Genomic DNA, 19889 nt, shown 5'->3' with positions numbered 1-19889 from the left:
CAAGAGATGGGAGAGGTTGAGAAGGTGGGGCCTTCATTGTAACATCAGCCAGAGCAGTGTTTGAACTTGTAGTGTTGGCACCACAGCAAGTGAAATGCTATAAATGTAACCTTTGGTGCCATATTGGCAGGTGTGGTTGCCATCTTGTGTATACCAAGGGCCCCACAAGCAGCTACTTGAATTTTTATACTTCCTTAAATGTTAAAAAGTGCTCCAAAGTGCTTCACAGAGGAATGGATGAATTAACAATCAAACTGAGGGACAATTATTTGGAGGAGTAACTAAGGAAAGTCTTTTAGGCATAGAGAAAGATGAAGAGATGAAGAGATTAATGGAGGGAATTATAGAGAGTTGGATCTAGATAGGTAAGACACGACAATCTTGGTTGAGGTGAGGAGACTGCAAGGGACAGGAGTAAGGAGAATAGACAACTTAGATTAGATTAGATTCCCTACAGTGTGGAAACGGCCCCTTCAGCCCAACAGTCCACACTGACCCTCCAAAGAGTAACCCACCCAAACCCCTTTTCCCTCTGACTAATGCACCTAATTGACAATTTAAGCATGGCCAATTCACCTGACCTGCACATCTTTGGACTGTGGGAGGAAACCGGAGCACCCAAAGGAAACCCACGGGGAGAATATGTAAACTCCACACAGACAGTCACCCGAGGTTGGGATCGAACCTGGGACCCTGATGCTATGAGGCAACAATGCTAACCACTGAGTCACTGTGCCGCCCCTAATTTAGGATTAATTGTGTGGCTCATGGAAGTTCTAGCAATGGAAACATGTCAGTCCATTGCGACAGTTAAATGCAAGGATGAGAAATTTCAATTTGTTGCATTGGTGGACCAGGAAGCAACAAGGATGGACAAGATTATGGCTCATGAATGAGCAGAACTTGACATGGGTTTGAATGCCAGCAGGGCAAAAGTGAGGACTGCAGATGCTGGAGATCAGAGTCAAGATTAGAGTAGTGCTGGAAAAGCACAGCAGGTTAGGCAGCATCTGAGGAGCAGGAAAATCAATGTTTCGGGCAAAAGCCCTTCATCCTGATGAAGAGCCACTGCCCAAAACATTGATTTTCCTGCTCCACGGATTCTACCTAACCTGCTGTGCTTTTCCAGTACCACTCTAATCTTGACTTAGAGTGCCAGCAACAGAATTTTGAATAAGTTGAAGTTTATGGAAATTAGACAATGGAAGCCTGGAAAAGAAAGAGTAATAGTAGCTCAATACCATGGACAATTACCAAAGGAAGATAAATATTGGTCAAGCCAGTGCTAGCTATGAATGACTTTTTGGAAAAGGTAAGTCTGGGAGCTTCAGGGTTGAGTAAGGTGATGTTATGGAAATAGAAAAAGGCTGTGTCTGTGATAAAGAGGATAATGCAGCAGAAACTGGGTTAGGGTCGACCAACTGCACAGATGTTGTAGTCCAGCTAGTTCATCCTGGGCCTATGGCCCTGGAGAATGGGGAAATAGAGAGCTGGTTAATGAGCAGTGGACGTCAATGATGATAGCTCAAACAGCAAAATGGGACGAGTGCTTAGTTAAACTGCTTTGATTTGTTGGTTGAAGCATTTTGTTTGGCCAGGAAATCTACCTGCTCATTTCTAAACAGAAATCTGTAGATCTTTTCAGACAGACAGATAGGACCTTGGTTTAACACATGGCCTGGAAGCCACCTCCTCCAATAACAAAGCTCCCATCATGGAGCAATGACTGCTTCTGCTTGGTTGGCTTCACCTCAAAACCTTCTGATTCTGGCAATAGTCACAGATGTTACCCACTTAACAATGCAAGGACAACAGACAGATGCTTAACTCCATTGAAGTCACCCTTAACAATCACCTGCCTGGTGGATAAACAAAAGCCCCTGTAAAGGCAGCATGAATTCCTTTATTATTATAGTTTGTCAGTACAATGGAAAGTGTCTCCATTGCACAAGTTTTGGTTGCACTTATTGGCACTAATGAGGCATAAAATGTCTCTAAATATACGTTGTCATTGCCCTGCGAGTCAGAACTAGAGATATAAATGCTCACTGGCAGATAGAAAGCAGAAGCTGAACAATAATAGTAATTGGGAAACCTTGTGGAGCTTTTGTCCTTGAAGTCTGATTACAATTCCCGGTTCACCAGTCTGGGGAGGGAGTTGGCGAGGGGGGAGGGGCGCTGGGGGAGGGGCGCTGGGGTGTCGGTGTGGGTGGGGGAAAGGCTTGTGGGAACCTGTCTGTGCAAACAGACTGCAGGAAGTGTGCACACCTGCCTTGCCAATGGATTGAAGTAGCTGTCGAAAAGGGATGATGAAAGCTGCTGCACAGGTCGTAATTTTGTGTCTAGAATGACTTTCCCACCGACTCGGATTCAAGTCTTTGCTGCATTAGAATGTACATTTGGCACCAGTCACACCAAACAATCCGTGTCACAGACAAGCGAGAGCACAGCAGCTGTGTGTCTGCTTCAGTCAGTCTGAACGATTTACCTTGTGTCAAATCAAGTCATGACTTAGACGATTATTCCAGAGATACCAATAAGAATTGCCGTGCATTTCTGAATGTGCAGCATTTTTTCCTGAATAACATTGATGCTGCTATTCCTTGCCAAATATATTGACAGCCATGAATGACATTATGTCAGGTGATCGATGGTTTGGGGAAGTTATGCAGCTCTGAGACCAAACTTTCTTCCAACAGATGGATTTGTATTTAGCATTACACAGGGAACAGAACCAAACAGTCTTGGGGCTATATGGGACATATGGCTGCCTGTTGGGATGTTTCCATCTTCACTCCAGAATGATTTTAAGACACAAAGCTCCAAACAATCATCACCTCTACCAATAAGTAATAGAATGATATGTGACAAGACTGATTTGGTCACTTATCTTCTCCTCTCTTGCGAGTACACAATGGACAATTCATAGAATCGTAGAATAACTACAGTGCGGAAGGAAGCCATTCGACCCTTCAACGAGCATTTCATCCAGACCCAGGCCCACCCCCTACCCCATCTCAGTTATTCTGCATTTTCCACCGCTAACCACCCCCCGCTAGCCTGCACATCTTTGGGCAATTGGGTGTGGCCTATAATCTTTGATTTGTGAGAGGAAACTGGAGCACCCGGAGAAATTCCTGCCGACAAATTTCACATAAACAATTGCCCAAGGGTGGTATTGAACACAAGTCCCTGCTGGAATGATGCAGCGATGCTAACAACTGAGACATCATGCTGCCCTATTCAGTTTAAAGTGTTTGCTACTTCCCATTTCGAGCCCCAATTTCATTCACTCTGTCCAGCCAGAAGGTGCTGAGGCCAGAACCCATTCTGTCCATTCATGGCCTTGGGGAAGGGATGATCGATATAACAGGCCTGAGGGAATGGGAATTTTGGGGGGATCCTGAAGTTTCAGGTAGCCACCCAAAATTCGAGCATCACCAAATATGTCCAGCCTTTTATCTGAATAAGCCATGGACCTCATGATCAGAAATGAAGGCTCCTTAGTGGAAACCCACATAACTTTATCTGCCCATGAACAACATGGGCTCAGATACCTGGACGACCTATGGGAGAATCTATAAGGCCTACCAAGACTTCAGATTCAATTCGCTGCATTCTCAACTAAGTTCCTGACACAAGATGAGATTCTCACTGAGCAGCAGCAAGATCCCTATTAATGGGATTATTGCTTGTTAATAGCCTCTAAGTGTAAATCTTGCTGTTATACCACTCGTCATGAAGAAACTAGACACCAAGCGTTCCCAACATGATGGTCAGAGCAGGTACCTGGCAATCTTGCAAAATGTCCTGATTACAGAGGAGGAAGTGCTGGATGTCTTGAAATGCATAAAAGTGGATAAATCCCCAGGATCTGATCAGGTGTAGCCTCGAACTCTGTGGGAAGCTGGAGAAGTGATTGCTGGGCCTCTTGCTGAGATATTTGTATCATCCATAGTCACAGGTGAGGTGCCAGAAGACTGGAAATTGGCTAATGTGGTGTCACTGTTTAAGAAGGGTGGTAACGACAAGCCAGGGAACTATAGACCAGTGAGCCTGACGTCAGTGCTGGGCAAGTTGTAGGAGGGAATCCTGAGGGACAGGATGTACATGTATTTGGAAAGGCAAGGACTGATTAGGGATAGCCAACATGGTTTTGTGCGTGGGAAAATATGTCTCACAAACTTGATCGAGTTTTATGAGGAAGTAATAAAGAGGATTGATGAGGGCAGAGCAGTATATGTGATCTATATGGACTTCAGTAAGTCATTCGACAAGGTTCCCATGGGAGACTGATTAGCAAGGTTAGATCTCACGGAATACAGGGAGAACTAGCCATTTCGATACAGAAATGGCTCAAAGGTAGAAGATAGAGGGTGGTGGTGGAGGGTTGTTTTTCAGACTGGAGGCCTGTGACCAGTGGAGTGCAACAAGGATCGGTGCTAGGTCCTCAACTTTATGTCATTTACATAAATGATTTGGATGCGAGCATAAGAGGTACAGTTAGTAAGTTTGCAGATGACACCAAAATTGGAGGTGTAGTGGACAGCAAAGAGGATTACCTCAGACTACAACAGGATTTTGACCAGATGGGTCAATGGGCTGAGAAGCGGCCGATGGAGTTTAATTCAGATAAATGACCGGTGCTGCACTTTGGGAAAGCAAATCTTAGCAGGATTTATACACTTAATGGTAAGGTCCTAGGGGGTGTTGCTGAACAAAGAGATTTTGGAGTGCAGGTTCATAGCTCCTTGAAAGTGGAGTCACAGATAGGTAGGACAGTGAAGAAGGTGTTTGGTAGGCTTTCCTTTATTGGTCAGAGTATTTAGTACAGGAATTGGGAGGTCATGTTGTAGCTGTACAGGACATTGGTTAGGCCACTGTTGCAATATTGCGTGCAATTCTGGTCTCCTTCCTATTGGAAAAATGTTGTGAAACTTGAAAGGGTTCAGAAAAGATTTACAAGGATGTTTCCAGGGTTGGAGGATTTGAGCTACAGAAAGAGGCTGAACAGACTGGGGCTGTTTTCCCTGGAACATTGGAGGCTGAGGGGTGACCTTATACAGGTTTACAAAATAATGAGGGGCATGGATAGGGTAAATAGGCAAAGTCTTTTCCCTGGGGTCGGGGAGCCCAGAACTAGAGGGCATGGGTTTAGGGTGAGAGGGGAAAGACATAAAAGGGACCTAAGGGGCAACTATTTCACGCAAAGGGTAGTATGCGTATGGAATGAGCTGCCAGGGGATGTGATGGAGGCTGGTACAATTGCAACATTTAAGAGGCATTTGGTTGGATATATGAATAGGAAGGGTTTGGAGGCATATGGGCTGGGTGCTGGCAGGTGGGACTAGAGTGGGTTGGGATATCTGGTCGGCATGGCCAGATTGGACCGAAGGGTCTGTTGCCATGCTGTACATCTCCATGACTTTATAACTCCAGCTTTCCATTTGACCATCCCAACCTTCATCTTGGATACTTGGCAACAACATCTCAGGGCACGCTCTATGGGCAGTGACTTCAGCACCACACATCAGTGGATCTTACTATTGCGCACTTGTTCGCCTCTCCGCATCCTCATCCCAGTACTATGATATGCTTACAGTGCATTCTATGCATCAAGCTGCAACTTGAGCTACACCAGTCACTTTCCTAGCAATGCTGCTCCAAAGATAGTTTGTGCATGGGATCAGAAACCCAGCTCACAAATTTTGAGCAAATTTTGTCTCAGAACTGTTCACTTACTCTCTTCTCACTCACTCAATTTGAACCTTACAACATCGCAACCTCACCTTGCCTAGCCCTTTAGTGTTTTTCTTCGTCAGCCAGAGGTACCAGACTCATAGGACTCCTGCCTTGCCTTGCCATAGAACATAGACATAAAGCCAGGAAACTTATGTGCATCAGCAGTCCTCAGTCAAATCAAGGGAGCCAACCTTCAGTTAGGAGGCCCTCGCTCAGTAAACCAAAGGCAGCTTTTGATACGAGTCTCCAGCAGCTCGTGCATGCCCATTCAGCTGCTCCAGGTGGTCAGGATCTGGATGCTCTCCTTTTAAAGGGTGAGAAGCCAAATATCGAGTACGCTACCATAATCTTAACTTCTCCTGCCAATTGTGAGCTGTTTTCCTCTGGAAGGTGAGAGAGCAAGGTGTTAAGGAAGACATTGAGCTGATGCAACAGGGAGAAAGTGGAGAATTATCCCGAGCAAATAAGAAGGCAGTGCAGAAGCCATGCAAGGTTAGTTGGCTGAGGACCTGGGGTGGGTGAGAGTGACTGAGGGATGTTGCAGTCAATAGTGAAAGAGGTATAACTCAATGAGAGGTGGATGCAGTTGCAGAGATAGCATGACTGTGACTTAGCAGAGAGAAATGGCGAGGCGTATCTTTGCCAAGCAGAGGTCATTGATTTTCTTTCCACAGTGCTGGGCATTCTTCCAAACAGCGAGATTGCATTGACTCCAGTGGCAACCATAGACCAGGTTGGCAGGATCTGCTGTCATGATCTCCTCCGTTGATCTTGGGGAAAACGGTGTCCTTCCTCTGCAACACCCTGTCCACCAAGACCTCCAGATGCCAGTTGGCAAATTGGGGTGCCAAATTCCCCCAATCTACCACATCCAGGGCAAATATCAGGAACCAAACAGGGGCGCTCTGGGCTGACAGTGGTCATCTGGGTGCATAACAGCTTTTAAAAAATGGTACGGGTGCCAGCGGTGCCAGACTATGGTGGGATATCAGATCAGTGGCATGTTCTTCCCAATAAAGTAAAATGTAGGGTTAGGCTAGCAAAGAACATAAAGGATGCCATATGAGCAGGGCAGACAGGCAGTTTAAGGCAAATTTGGGAAGATTGCAGAGAGAATCCCTCTGGGAAACAAAAGAAAATTGATGCTTTGACAAAATAATCTAAGATTCTACCCAAGGAATTCCTTTGTCCTCGGTGTCACCACCATTCTGCTACAGAGATGAACCCATCACAGGTCATTCAAGAGTTAGATGTAATGACTACTGGGATTTACAAGCTGGAGCTGTGGTTTGAAATACCTTAGAAATTATTGTCTAGTTTACATCAATAAAGTTATGTCAAATATACTGCACAGTAAAAAGAATATACAGCCTAATCAGTCAATATTGTAATGGCATCTGTGTATTAAATCTGCATTTAACTTTTTCCATCTTATCCTGTCACCATGCCCTTCAATCTTTCTCCCTCATGTGTTTACCTAGTTTCCTCTTCCCCATTTATGTTATTCATCTTAATTTCTCCACACAGTAATGGATTCCACAGTCTTACCATCTCTAGGGAAAGAATGTTCTCCAGAATTCCCTATTGGATGTATTAATGACAATTTGATATTTATGGACTCTATCCCTGATGTCCCCTAAAAGTGAAAACATTTCTTTTCTTTTATTCTATCAAACTCTTGGCTTGATCTGAAAAGAATCTCAAATCAGGTCGCTAGTCAGCCTGCTTTTTGTCCAGATTAAAACAACCTCAGCCGAATCAATCTTTCCTGTAACCCTTCCAGTTCTGGATCATTATTGTATTTTTTTTGCACTTTTTCCAATCATACTGCATCGTTTTCATAATATAGAAATGAGAATTGTTCTCAGTAATCCTCAACATCACAAGACATAGGAGCACAAGTGGGCCATTCAGCCCATTGAGTCTGCTGCACCATTCAATGAGATCGTGGTTGATCTGATAATCCTCAACTTCACATTCCTGCCTTTACTCCAGGACCAATACTGATTAAAAAGTAATCACAACTTTGAATAGCCTCATGACCCAGCCTCGACACCTCATTATGGTAAAAAGATTCATTACTCTCTGAGAGAAGAAATTCTTCCTCATCTCTGTTGAAAATAGTGACTTGAAACTCGGAGATGATGCTGTCTGGTCTTAGACTCTCACAACAAGCGGATACATTCTCTCTGCATGTGCCCTCTCAAACACCCTAAAAGTTGAAATATTGCATGCACTTCTGGTCTCCTTCCTATTGGAAAGATGTTGTGCAACTTGAAAGGGTTCAGAAAAGATTTACAAGGATGTTGCCAAGGTTGGAGGATTTGAGCTATAGGGAGAGACTGAATAGACTGGTGCTGTTTTCCCTGGTGCGTCAGAGGCTGAGGGGTGACCTTATAGAGGTTTACAAAATCATGAGGGGCATGGATAGGATAAATAGACAAAGTCTTTTCCCTGTGGTTAAGGAGTCCAGAACTAGAGGGCATAGGTTTAGGGTGAGAGGGGAAAGATATAAAAGAGACCTAAGGGGCAACCTTTTCAAGCAGAGGGTAGTACGTGTATGGAATGAGCTGCCAGAGGATGTGGTGGAGGCTGGTACAATTGGAACATTTAAGAGGCATTTGGATGGGTATATGAATAGGAAGGGTTTGGAGGGATATGGGCTGGGTGCTGGCAGGTGGGACTAGGTTGGGTTGGGATATCTGGTTAGCATGGATGGGTTGGACCGAAGGGTCTGTTTCCATGCTGTACATCTCTATGACTCTATAAATAATATCCAGGCATTCCTCCATTTCCGTGAGGGTTCTGTTCCTGACAATTCTTGCAAATGATGACATTTGCGAGTGTGGGGCTTTTTAAAGACATGGAGGAATGTGGATACGCAATTTTTGTCTGCAGATGTTGATTTTTGTTATTACAGGTAAACAACCATTTAGCTGAAATCCCAAAATCTGAAAAGCTCCAAAGTCTGAAAGTTTTTTTTGTGAAGTTTTTATCTCATTAACAAGGTTGTTTGGTGTGCAAACGGTTAACCCAACTCCACACCCACACGATGCGTGTCACTCAGATGTAGTGAAAGGGTATGGCCCAGCACTGGCAGCCTCAATTCTGTCTCAGGGCCCGTAGTACTCACTGTGATTCTAATGTTCAGTAAGATTTTTACAAAATAATAATTTTACTGTCAAACTGTCACTTATTCTGCAATTTGAAAAATTTCGAATTCAGAAAACCAGCTGGTCCCAAGCATTTTGGATAAAGGTTTATGTACCTGTACTTTTTTTTTAGATTGGCGAATTTGTGATTTGGCAGATACAAAGAATTTACTGTATGGTTCAATAAAGTTGCTTCTCATTATTCTAATCTTTCTGATAAGTACAGGACCAACATACTCAACCTGTCCTCATTAATAAATCCTTCCTTACCTGTCATCAACCGAGTAAACCTTCTCCGGACTGCCTCCAGGGCCAATATAGTGTTCTTTAAATAAATGGACAAAACCATTCAGAGTAATCTATATGTGGTCTAACAAGTATCTTGTGTACTTTTAGCAAGACTTCCTATTTTTAAACTCAATTCCCTTTGGTAAAGAGGCCCATGTTACATTTGATTTCCTTATTACCTGCTACCTCTTAGCTAAATTTTTGTGGTACATGCTCAAGGACCTCCAAAGCCCCCATGTGCTGCAGCTTTCTGCAGTCTTTCTCTATTTAAATAATATTCAGCTCCTGTGAAAGTGCATAAACCCACATCTTACCTTATAATACTCCAACTCCTTATTTTTTGCCCGCTCTATTAACCTGCCCACATCCCTCTGTGAGTTCTTTGTGCCATCCTCACTACTTGCCTGCCCACTTATTTTTATGTCACCTGCAAACTTCGCAATAGAACATTCATTTCCTTCATTCAAGTCATTAATCATGTTGTAAATAACTATGGCTCAAGAACTGGTCACTACCAACTGTGATCTAGCAAGTTTAATGCAACTTCAATGCCTTTCAATTCTGTCCCCGTTGTAATGAGCGACATATTTGTTTGGCTTTGTTTAAGAGCATGCAATGCTTTGTTTTGAATTGGTACACATGGATCTCTATGGTTCTCTGTTTAGACTCAGGCCCAGATTTCCAGCACCATTGCAGGCAGCACGAATCAGGCATTTCCCAGAATCCTACTGGCCATGGGTGAAAGGCCCCTGAATGGCTGAATCTTTGTGCTGGAAAGAGTGCTAATGATAGGGTGGCAATGGTAGCTCTCTACTGGGAGTAGGTGGTGGCCACAGGATTGGCCGAGTGCTGAGGCAGGCTGGTTAAAAGGCTGACCTCGATTCTCTGGCTGTATTAAGCGCTACTAGTCCTTTTAGTCCTCAATCTTTTCTCCTTGACAGTGCCATACCTACACAGTGCCAACTCATGTTATCCCACCTATAAATTGCTCAGACTCAAAAGGATTAGTCCTATGCACAGCTTGTTTTTTTGAAGCTGATGAGCAATGTTGACTTTGTTTGATTGACATTTACATGTGGTGTAGTCAGTTTTTTCCATGATATCCTTTACCAATGTCTCAATATATATCTGCATAAAGAGGTGCAAAGCAGTTACAATTTCTGTTATTAATATTGTAATCATCTATATGAGAAACACTTTTAGGTTGCAGCTTTTCTGTCAAGAGGCTTATGAATAGGTTTGTTTTTCTGAACAATTTACTCAACTTATTGTTACTGGAGGGTCAATTGGTTCTGTACATTTCATACATTGCGTGAATGACCTTAGAATGACCACGAGTTGTCATGGAAGTGGATGGGGAAGCACACGTTATCATTGAGTTGGCATGAAAAGGGCCAAGGAGTGGTTGGGTGGGGTGCATTTGTTGGCATGGAGGTCATGATTAAGAGCTTTTGAATTTACTGCTCAAAAAGGTTCCGAAACCAAGACTATAGATCATAACTCCTCTGAGGGGTTATGAACTGGGAGTCATGAAAATGCTCCTCCTAATTCTGAGCAAATTGCAGGCCGCTTGGGGATGCTAATCCCCAACATTGAAGCTGGCCAAGTTGGGAGTGCAGCATACAGGCTCACTGGCTGCATCCTTATCCTAAATCAGCAAAAATGGGGATAGGACTCCCATGTTCAGGAGCCTCCTGCCATTTTTAAATGGCTGTGTATCCTTGCCACTCTGTGAAAACCTAGTCTTGGTTAGCAAAGGAGCGTGTGGCCTTTATACTCCTCTTGTTAAAGCCCAACAATCATACTTAGAGTCATAGAGATGTACAGCACAGAAACAGACCCTTCGGTCCAACCCGTCCATGCTGACCAGATATCCCAACCCAATCTTGTTCCCCCTTGCCAACACCTGGCCCATATCCCTCCAAACCCTTCTTATTCATATACCCATCCAAATGCCTCTTAAACATTGCAATTATACCAGCCTCCACCACTTCCTCTGGCAGCTCATTCCATATACATACCACCCTCTGTATGAAAATGTTGTCCCTTAGGTCTCTTTTAGACTTTTTCCCTCTCACCCTAAACCTATGCCCTCTAGTTCTGGACTCCTCCACCCCAGGGAAAATACTTTGTCTATTTATCCTGTCCATGCCCCTCATGATTTTGTAAACCTCTATAAGGTCACCCCTCAGCTTTCGACGCTCCAGAGAAAACAGCCCCAGCTATTCAACATCTCTTATAGCCCTGGTAACATCCTTGTAAATCTTTTCTGAACCCTTTCAAATTTCACAACATCCTTCCAATAGGAAGTAGACCAGAATTGCAAAAGTGGCCTAACCAATATTCTGTACAGCTGCAACATGACCTCCCAACTCCTGACCAGTAAAGGAAAGCATACCAAATGCCATCTTTACTATCCTATCTACCTGCGGCTCCACTTTCAAAGAGCTATGAACTTGCATTCCAAGGTCTCTTTGTTCAGCAACACTCCCGAGGACCTTACCATTAAGTGTATAAGTCCTGCTAAGATTTGCTTTCCCAAAATGCAGCACCTAGCATTTATCTGAATTAAACTCCATCTGCCATCCTTAGCCCATTGGCCCATCTGATCAAGATCCCATTCTAATCAGAGGTAACCATCTTCACTGTCCACTACACCTACAATTTTGGTATCATTTGCAAACTTACTAAGTATACCTCTTATGCTCACATCCAAATCCTTTATGTAAATGACAAAAAGCAGTGGATCTAGTACCAATCCTTGTGGCACGCCACTGATCACAGATCTCCTGTCTGAAAAACAACCCTCCACCGCCACTCTCTGTCTTTTACCTTTGAGCCAATTCTATATCCAAATGGTTAGTTCTCCCTATATTCCATGAGATCTAATCTTGCTAACCTTGCTTAACTGGACTGAAATTCACTTGTCAGTTACATGTCAATTTTGCAAGTTTTTTAATGTCTTCTTGTTGTATCCCTACTTGCACATGAACGACTGCCCCAAAATTTGATGCTACCATAAATTTTTGAGATTGTAAAAGGAGACAATCAACTGGTTAACAGGGCTTCCTATGTTTCTTCAATTAACATCAAAAATCATATTTCCTTCTCCCTGCCCTAGCAAACGCACAAATGTGAGAACACTGATACAAATGATTGCCCTGTGAAAATCTGTTCTTGGTTAGCAAAGGAGTGTGTAGCTTTTATACTCCTCTTGTTATAGCCCAACAATCATACTTAGAGTCACAGAGATGTACACACAGAAACAGACCCTTCAGTCCAACTCATCCATGCTGACCAGGTATCTAGTCCCACCTGCCAGCACTCGGCCCATATCCCTCCAAACCTTTCCTATTCCCATATACCCATCCAGATACCTTTTAAATGTCGCAATCATACTAGACTCCTTCACTTCCTCTGGCCGCTCATTCCATACACGGAGCACCCTCTGCATGAAACATATCACCCTACGTTATAACAAGCTGACTACAATTTAACCTTAGCAAGACTGATGGGAGAATATGAGCAGTGGCAGTGGCAATATTGTGTCTGGTGCAGGCTCAAGATTTGCATGCCTTGCTCGAGTGCAGGTAAATGAGTTCCAGTAACCCAATGGTATCACACATCGGAAGTAGACACCCCTTTCTGTAGGTATTAGCAACACACTTGACCATTGAGATTGGGGACTGAGTTTTTTTTTCTCACTGAACATCCTTGTGCATATGGCAGTGTAATGGTTGTATCACTGGGTTACAGATCCAAAGGCCTTGATTCATAATTCATAAGTAATGAACAGAGATTTTCTGTCCCCAGTGAAACAGGATTAGAGGCAGGCTGGTGGGAAAATAGGCAGGATCTGGGTTAGGAGAGCTATCTGATATATTGGCCCCTGCCTTGTGGGGAGGTGTCCCACAGAAAGGCTGAAATAGAAGCATAGAAACAAAGGAGAAAGAAGCAGGAGGAGGCCATTCAGCTCTTTGAGCCTGCTCCACCATTCATCACGATCATGGCCAATCATCCAACTCAAAAGCCTCATCCTGCTTTCTCCCCAAAACTTTTGATCCTATTCACCCCCAAGTGCTATATCTAGCCACCTCTCGAATACATTCAATGTTTTGGCATCAACTACTTCCTGTGGTAATGAATTCCACAGGCTCACATTCTTTGGGTGAAGAAATGTTTCCTCATCTCCGTCCTATATGCCCCACCCCCAATCTTCAATCTGTGACCCCTGGTTCTGGACACACCCATCATCAGGAACATCTTCCCTGCATCCTCCCTGTCAGGTCCTGTTAGAATTTTAAGTCTTGATGAGGTATCCCCACCTTCACATGTGCCAATCAACTGACCACCACAGACAAATTCATAGTCTGCACTTTAGGGACACTTTTTCAGGGTAATGCACTTTTCCAGTGGCAGAGCTCCCATCTCACCCTTCCTTGTAGGGAGGCAATAAAGGCAGCCTCCCTACAGCAGTCTGGGTCATTATCAAACAGCCAATGCCATCCAGTAGCAATCAAGCTCCATGTTCACGATGTCCATGATGCCACCCACCTTGTCTCCCTGAGGGGCCCCCCTCCATTCCATGTGGCCTATCTGACATTACATTGTTATTTTGATTGTACTTCATGTGGAATCACCATTGAAAGTGTCCTTGCTCGCTGCCTCAACAGCGCTCACCTCTTCCACTGCGTCTCTCGAGGCTCTGATTGATTGAGCAATATCTAGTGACCATTCGCCTCATTTCTGAGCATGGCAAAGGCAAAGGCAGCCAACCAGAGGGCACCTCCAAGAATATAGCTGTGCTGGGCTTACTGCTGATTAGCCTGGTTTGGGCTGGACATCAATACGTAAAACTGGCAGGAAAATCCTACCCTCTGAACTGAAATTCTAACATGACAGCTTGAGAAGCTGGAAGAAGAAGTGGCCATGAAGCAGTTTGATTATGTTAAAAAGAATTGCTTCACTAAACACTTAATGATTACGTTTCTGTTTCTGCTGCTCAGGCCCATTTGTGTCTTAATTCCTAGTGGTTAATCCCTTCCAACCTTGCCATTGATGTCTGCATCCCGAGAGTGCGTTAACAAAAAAAAACTAAAAAGACCTGAGGGAATTATTTGTCGAAGTTTACCTTTTTTAGAGATGTGCTTCAGACTTTATACTCCTATGCTTTATTCTGGAGGATCAATCTCTATCACCCTGAGATGAATCTTTAACATCAGTAAAACAAGCGCCAGCAACTCAAATCCTCATGCACCCCTCTGCCTCAGCCTCATATGATTTCAAATTTGATAAAAAGTGGTCAATCCTTGACACTATTTAGCTCTGAGTCAGTTTGCTCTGAAGTGGATCCAATTTTAATACCCAACTATAAATTGCAAACCCTTGGAGGGACATGGATAAATTTGAAACAGAATTTGATTTAAAAGTACAATTAAAATGTACGTGGAAGGAATAATCAACAGAACTGAAATCAGTCAGCAACTTGGAAACTCTGAGAATTGAAACAATTCCAGTTTCCAGTTGAGACTAGTTGTATTTAATAGATTAGATTAGATTAGATTACTTACAGTGTGGAAACAGGCCCTTCGGCCCAACAAGTCCACACCGACCCACCGAACACAGAAATTGTTGGAAAAGCTCAGCAGGTCTGGCAGCATCCATGGAGAGAAATCAAACTTAACGTTTCGGGTCCACTGACCCTTCTTCAGAACAGACCTTGGAACCATTCTGAGGAAGGGTCACTCAACCCAAACTGTTAACTCTGATTTCTCTCTATAGATGTTGCCAGACCTGCTGAGCTTTTCCAGTAATTTCTGTCTTTGTTTCTGATTTACAGCATCCATAGTTCTTTCAGTTTTTATTTTGTATTTATTAGTTTCCAGATTCTGAACTCCCATATGTTGAAAATCCATGCACTGCTTGTCATCAATCAATCTAGAAGAGATATAAGAAAACAAATTACGATTTTAGATCAAAATCCTTTAGCAGAATGTAACGAGTTAAACCATAAGACCATAAGACACAGGAGCACAAGTGAGGCCATTGGCCCATTGATTTTGCTTCAGCATTCAATCAATGCCTGAAAGTTGCTCAACACCATTCTCCTACTCTCTCCCTGTAATCTTTGAACTCCTTGACAATCAAAAACTATCTATCTCTGTCTTAAATATACTCAATGACCTGGACTCCACAGCCTTCTGTGACAATGAATTCTGTAGATTTACCACTTTCTGGCTGAAGAAGTTTCTCCTCATCTCTGTTCTGACAAGGTCTTCCCTTTACTCTAACGCTTGCCCTCAGGTCCTAGTCTCTTCTGCTAATGGAAGCATCTGCCCAATATCCACTGTATCCAGGCCTTTCAGTGTTCTGTAAGTTTCAATTAAATCTACCCTCATCCTTCAAGCTTCCATTGTGCAGAGACCCAGAGTCCTCAAATGTTCCACATGTTAAGTCTTTAATTCTGAGATCATTCTCGTTAACCTCCTGTGGACCCGCTCTCAGGCCATTACATCCTTCCTGAGGTAGGGGGCCCAAAGTTGCTGATGGCTCATTCTATTTGCACTGAGTTGAAGTTTCAAATTTGTAATGGTTTAAGCATTTGCAGACACAATACTTGTCATTGCTGCACATTTGTAAATTAATTTTACTGTGAATAAAGTAGTATTTCTAATCTCTGACACATTTTTTCAATAATACATTAAATTAATTACATCCACTGAAATCCTCTGGTTCTTGTTGCTCTGTAACTTTGAAATGCAAGTGTCTTGTCTAAACAGAAGAGCTGTCAAATTCTAATGCTTTATTCCTGTTGGTGTGATTTTTTTTCTCAGCTGTCTGTGAACATGGATGTAAACATGGAGAGTGTATTGGGGCAAATAAATGTAAATGTTACCCAGGATTCACTGGCAAAACATGCAACCAAGGTGAGTGCCAAGAACAGATTTGGAACATTGTCAGTACTTACTGTAAGCTGAGTGGGAAAACGATCCCGATGTTTAGAGGAAATCAGGGAGAAACTTGCAGAACACTTTAGTGCAGGATCACGGACGCAGAGGTTCTGCTGAATTTAATAGCTACACCTTGACATAATTTTTTCTTACAGCTGCCTGTCTGGTAGCCTGTCAAACTGACTAGACCCCAAGAATGTGATATTCTTTCACATCCATTCCCAACTGTGCACAGTTAGTGTGTACTGTTACCTCACACTTTTTTTTAATAAAAAAGGATTGTAACCCAGTAGAGTGAGTTTAACCTTTTTTTAAGTACAGTGAAATATGAGTCAGGCTTAAGTAATTTGTTGGTAATTTTACTTAATTACTTTTGAACCCCTTCCACGCCCCCAACTCTTCCCTGCCACTTACAAGCGCAAAGGTGTCAACTATATAAGAACACATGTTATCCAACTTCCCTCCAAATAGTGCTGCATCCTGACTTGGACATACAACATTATGTTCCTCTACTGTCAATGCATTAAAATTCTGGAACTCTTACCAAGTATTACACATGAGCGTCGCTTCACGGACCTGAGGTGGCTCAGGAAAAATAGTCAAGCAGGAGGCTGGAAGAACGCAGCAAGCCAGGCAGCTGGAAAGAGGTGGAGAAGTCAATGTTTCGGGCACAAAGTTTTTTCAGGACATGAAACGTCGACTCCTCCACCTGCTGATGCTGTCTGGCTTGCTTATTCTTCCAGCCTCCTGCTTGGTAACCTTGGATTCCAGCATCTGCATTTTTTCCGGCTCTGACCAGGAAAAATAGTCATCATTCAACTTCTCCAGGAGAGATAGGGATAAGCATTAAATGCTCAGCTTTCCAGAAACATCCATATCAGAAGAAGAATGACTTTTAAAAGGATGAAGGGGCCTGTTACAGTGCTGTATGACTCGATAATTGGCACAAATTCTTTCAGGCTTTGAATCATAGAATTGTAAACACAAAAGGAGTCCATTCAGCCCATTGTGTCTGTGCCAGCTCTCCGCAATAGCTGTTATTTCTGAGTGTCACTCCCCAATCTTTTCACTGAAGCCCTACCTTTTCTTTAAGCCCCTCTCTCCTCAGATATTAATCCAATTCTCTTAGGAAGTTCATTTCTTCATCACACTCTCAGGCAGTGCGTTCCAGATCCTAACAGTACACTGAATAAAAATGTTCACCCTTTCTTCTGCCAATCAATTTAAATCAGTTCTGCACCCTACTACCAATCAAAATAGTTTGCTTTTACCTACTCAACCGCTCATGAATTGGAATGCCTCCATCAAATCTTCTCTCGACCTTCTCCAGAGAGACCATTTCTCCAATCAGTTCATGTAACTGAAGTTTCTCATTCCTGGAAGCAATTTTATGAATCTTTGCTGCACTCTCTGTAATTTCTTCACGTCCTTTCAAAAATCTAGTGGCTAAAAATGGACACAGTACACCAGTTGTTAGCAAACCAGTGTTTTATATTGTAGTCTCATAACTTCCTCTCTTTTATATTCAGTTCCCTCCGAATTATCAAGCCAAGGATCCCATAAATTTTATTATCCACGCTCTCAGCCCCAGCAATTAGAGATAGCCAATCAATGGCCTAGCCAGTGACACCCTCATCCCATGCGTGAATTAAAAGAAAATTGTTGTGAATATATATATCCGAGATCTCCCTGCCCCTGCACAATGTTACAATTGTCCGCTTTTTTATTTTGCCACTCCTTATTCTTTCTACCAAAATTAATTATTTTCCATTTTTCTGCACAAAATTTCATCTGTCATGTGTCCTTCATTCAACTGCCATCCAGATCATTTGTTTTGAAGTGTATCACTGTCCCCTCACACTTTTGATGTATGTGAAACTTGTGTCAGTCACAAATGTTAAAATAGTGCCCTGTGCAGGAAAATCTGTCTCATCAATATAAATCAAGAGAAACATGAGATCTAATTCTGACCCCTGGTGAACTCCACAAAAAATTTTTCAACAGTCTGTAAAGCAATCTTTCACTTTTCACTTTCTTTTAATCATTCAGACTCTTTTTTTTATTCATGCTGCCTCTGTTCCTTATAACTTTGCTGACAGGCCTTTTATGTGGCAATTTATCAAAAGCCTTTTGAAAGTCCATGCACGCCACATTAACTGCATTACTCTCTGTTACCTCATCAAAAACAAATTCAAGCAGTTTAAACACAATTTGACCATGGCAAATCCATGCTGGCTTTCCTAACTGACCAGCATTTATCCAAGCAACTGTTAATTTCCCCAAATTATCATTTCTTAAAGCTTTCCCATGTTTTAAGATAAACCTCCTTGCTATCTAGATTAAACTGACTTGTAAGTAGAGTCATAGAGCTGTACAGCATGGAAACAGGCCCTTTGGTCCAACTTTTTATGGGCGGCACGGTGGCACAGTGGTTAGCACTGCTGCCTCACAGCGCCTGAGACCCGGGTTCAATTCCCGACTCTGGCGACTGACTGTGTGGAGTTTGCACGTTCTCCCCGTGTGTGCGTGGGTTTCCTCCGGGTGCTCCGGTTTCCTCCCACAGTCCAAAGATGTGCAGGTCAGGTGAATTGGCCATGTTAAATTGCCTGTAGTGTTAGGTTAGGGGTATGGGTAGGTGGTGGGTCAGTGTGGACTTGTTGGGCCGAAGGGCCTGTTTCCACACTGTAAGTAATCTAATCGTCCATGCCGACCAGATATCCGAATTAATCTGGTCCCATTTGACAGCACTTGGCCCATATCCCTCAAAATCATCCTATTCATGTACCCATCCAGATACCTTTTAAATGTTGTAATTGTATCAGCCTCTACCACTTTTTCTGGCAGCTCATTTCATACACACACCACTCTCTGTGTGAAAAAGTCATTCCTTAGGTCCTTTATATATCTTTCCCCTCTCACCCTAGACCTATGCCCCTCTGGTTCTGGACTCCCCCACCCCAGAGAAAAGATCTTGTCTATTTACACTATCCATGCCCCGCATGATGTTATAAACCCCTATAAGGTCACCCCTCAGCCTCCAATGCCCCAGAGAGAATAGCCCCAGCCTATTCAATATCTCCTTACAGCTCAAACCCTCCAACCTTAGCTGCATCCATGTAAGTCTTTTCTGAACTCTTTCAAGTTTCACAACATAGCAGGGAGATCAGAGTTAAATTCAGTATTCCAAAATTGATCTAACCAGTGTCCTGTACAGCTGCAGCATGGTCTTCCAACTCATATAATCAATACACTGACTGATAAAGACAATCACATCAAATGCCTATCTACCTGAGACTCCACTTTCAAGAAACTATGAACCTGCAGAGGCCTACAGCATAGAAAAGGACCTTTAGGCCAACTTGACCATTTTTCACAGTTAAACTCGCCCCAATTGTTTACATTTGGTCCATTTGCTTCCATCCCTATCCCATCCATGTACCTGTCTTAAATGTCAAAATTATACTCACTTCCAATACTACCTCTGGCAGCCTGTACCAGATACTCACCACCTTGTGTGATAAATAATTGCCCCTCTGAACGCTTTTGTATCTCTCCCCTCTCACCTTAAACCTATGTCCTCTAATTTTAGACTCCCCTACCATAGGGAAAAGCTGTTGGCTATCTACCTTATCTATGCCTCTCATGATTTTATAGACCTCTATAACATCACCTCTTCGTCTCCTATGCTCCTGGGAAAAAAAATCCCAGCCGATCCAACCTCTTCTTATAACTCAAGCCTTCCCATCCAGGTAGTATC

The 19889-nt window shown here is 43.1% G+C and overlaps 1 protein-coding gene across 1 annotated transcript in view; it reads left to right on the top strand.

The window, feature by feature from the left end:
• The window catches only part of egfl6 (EGF-like-domain, multiple 6), an 80822-nt gene that overhangs the window by 10672 nt on the left and 50261 nt on the right, over positions 1-19889 (top strand). Inside the window, exon 3 of the mRNA XM_060833265.1 lies at positions 16016-16108. Within this exon, the coding sequence (XP_060689248.1) occupies positions 16016-16108 (93 nt within the window). The remainder of the gene's footprint in view (positions 1-16015; positions 16109-19889) is intronic.

This window comes from Hemiscyllium ocellatum, chromosome 12 (genome assembly GCF_020745735.1).
Source record: "Hemiscyllium ocellatum isolate sHemOce1 chromosome 12, sHemOce1.pat.X.cur, whole genome shotgun sequence".
Lineage (NCBI taxonomy): Eukaryota > Metazoa > Chordata > Chondrichthyes > Orectolobiformes > Hemiscylliidae > Hemiscyllium > Hemiscyllium ocellatum.
Note: the sequence above shows the minus strand (reverse complement) of the source record. Positions and strands in the feature narration are given on the sequence as shown.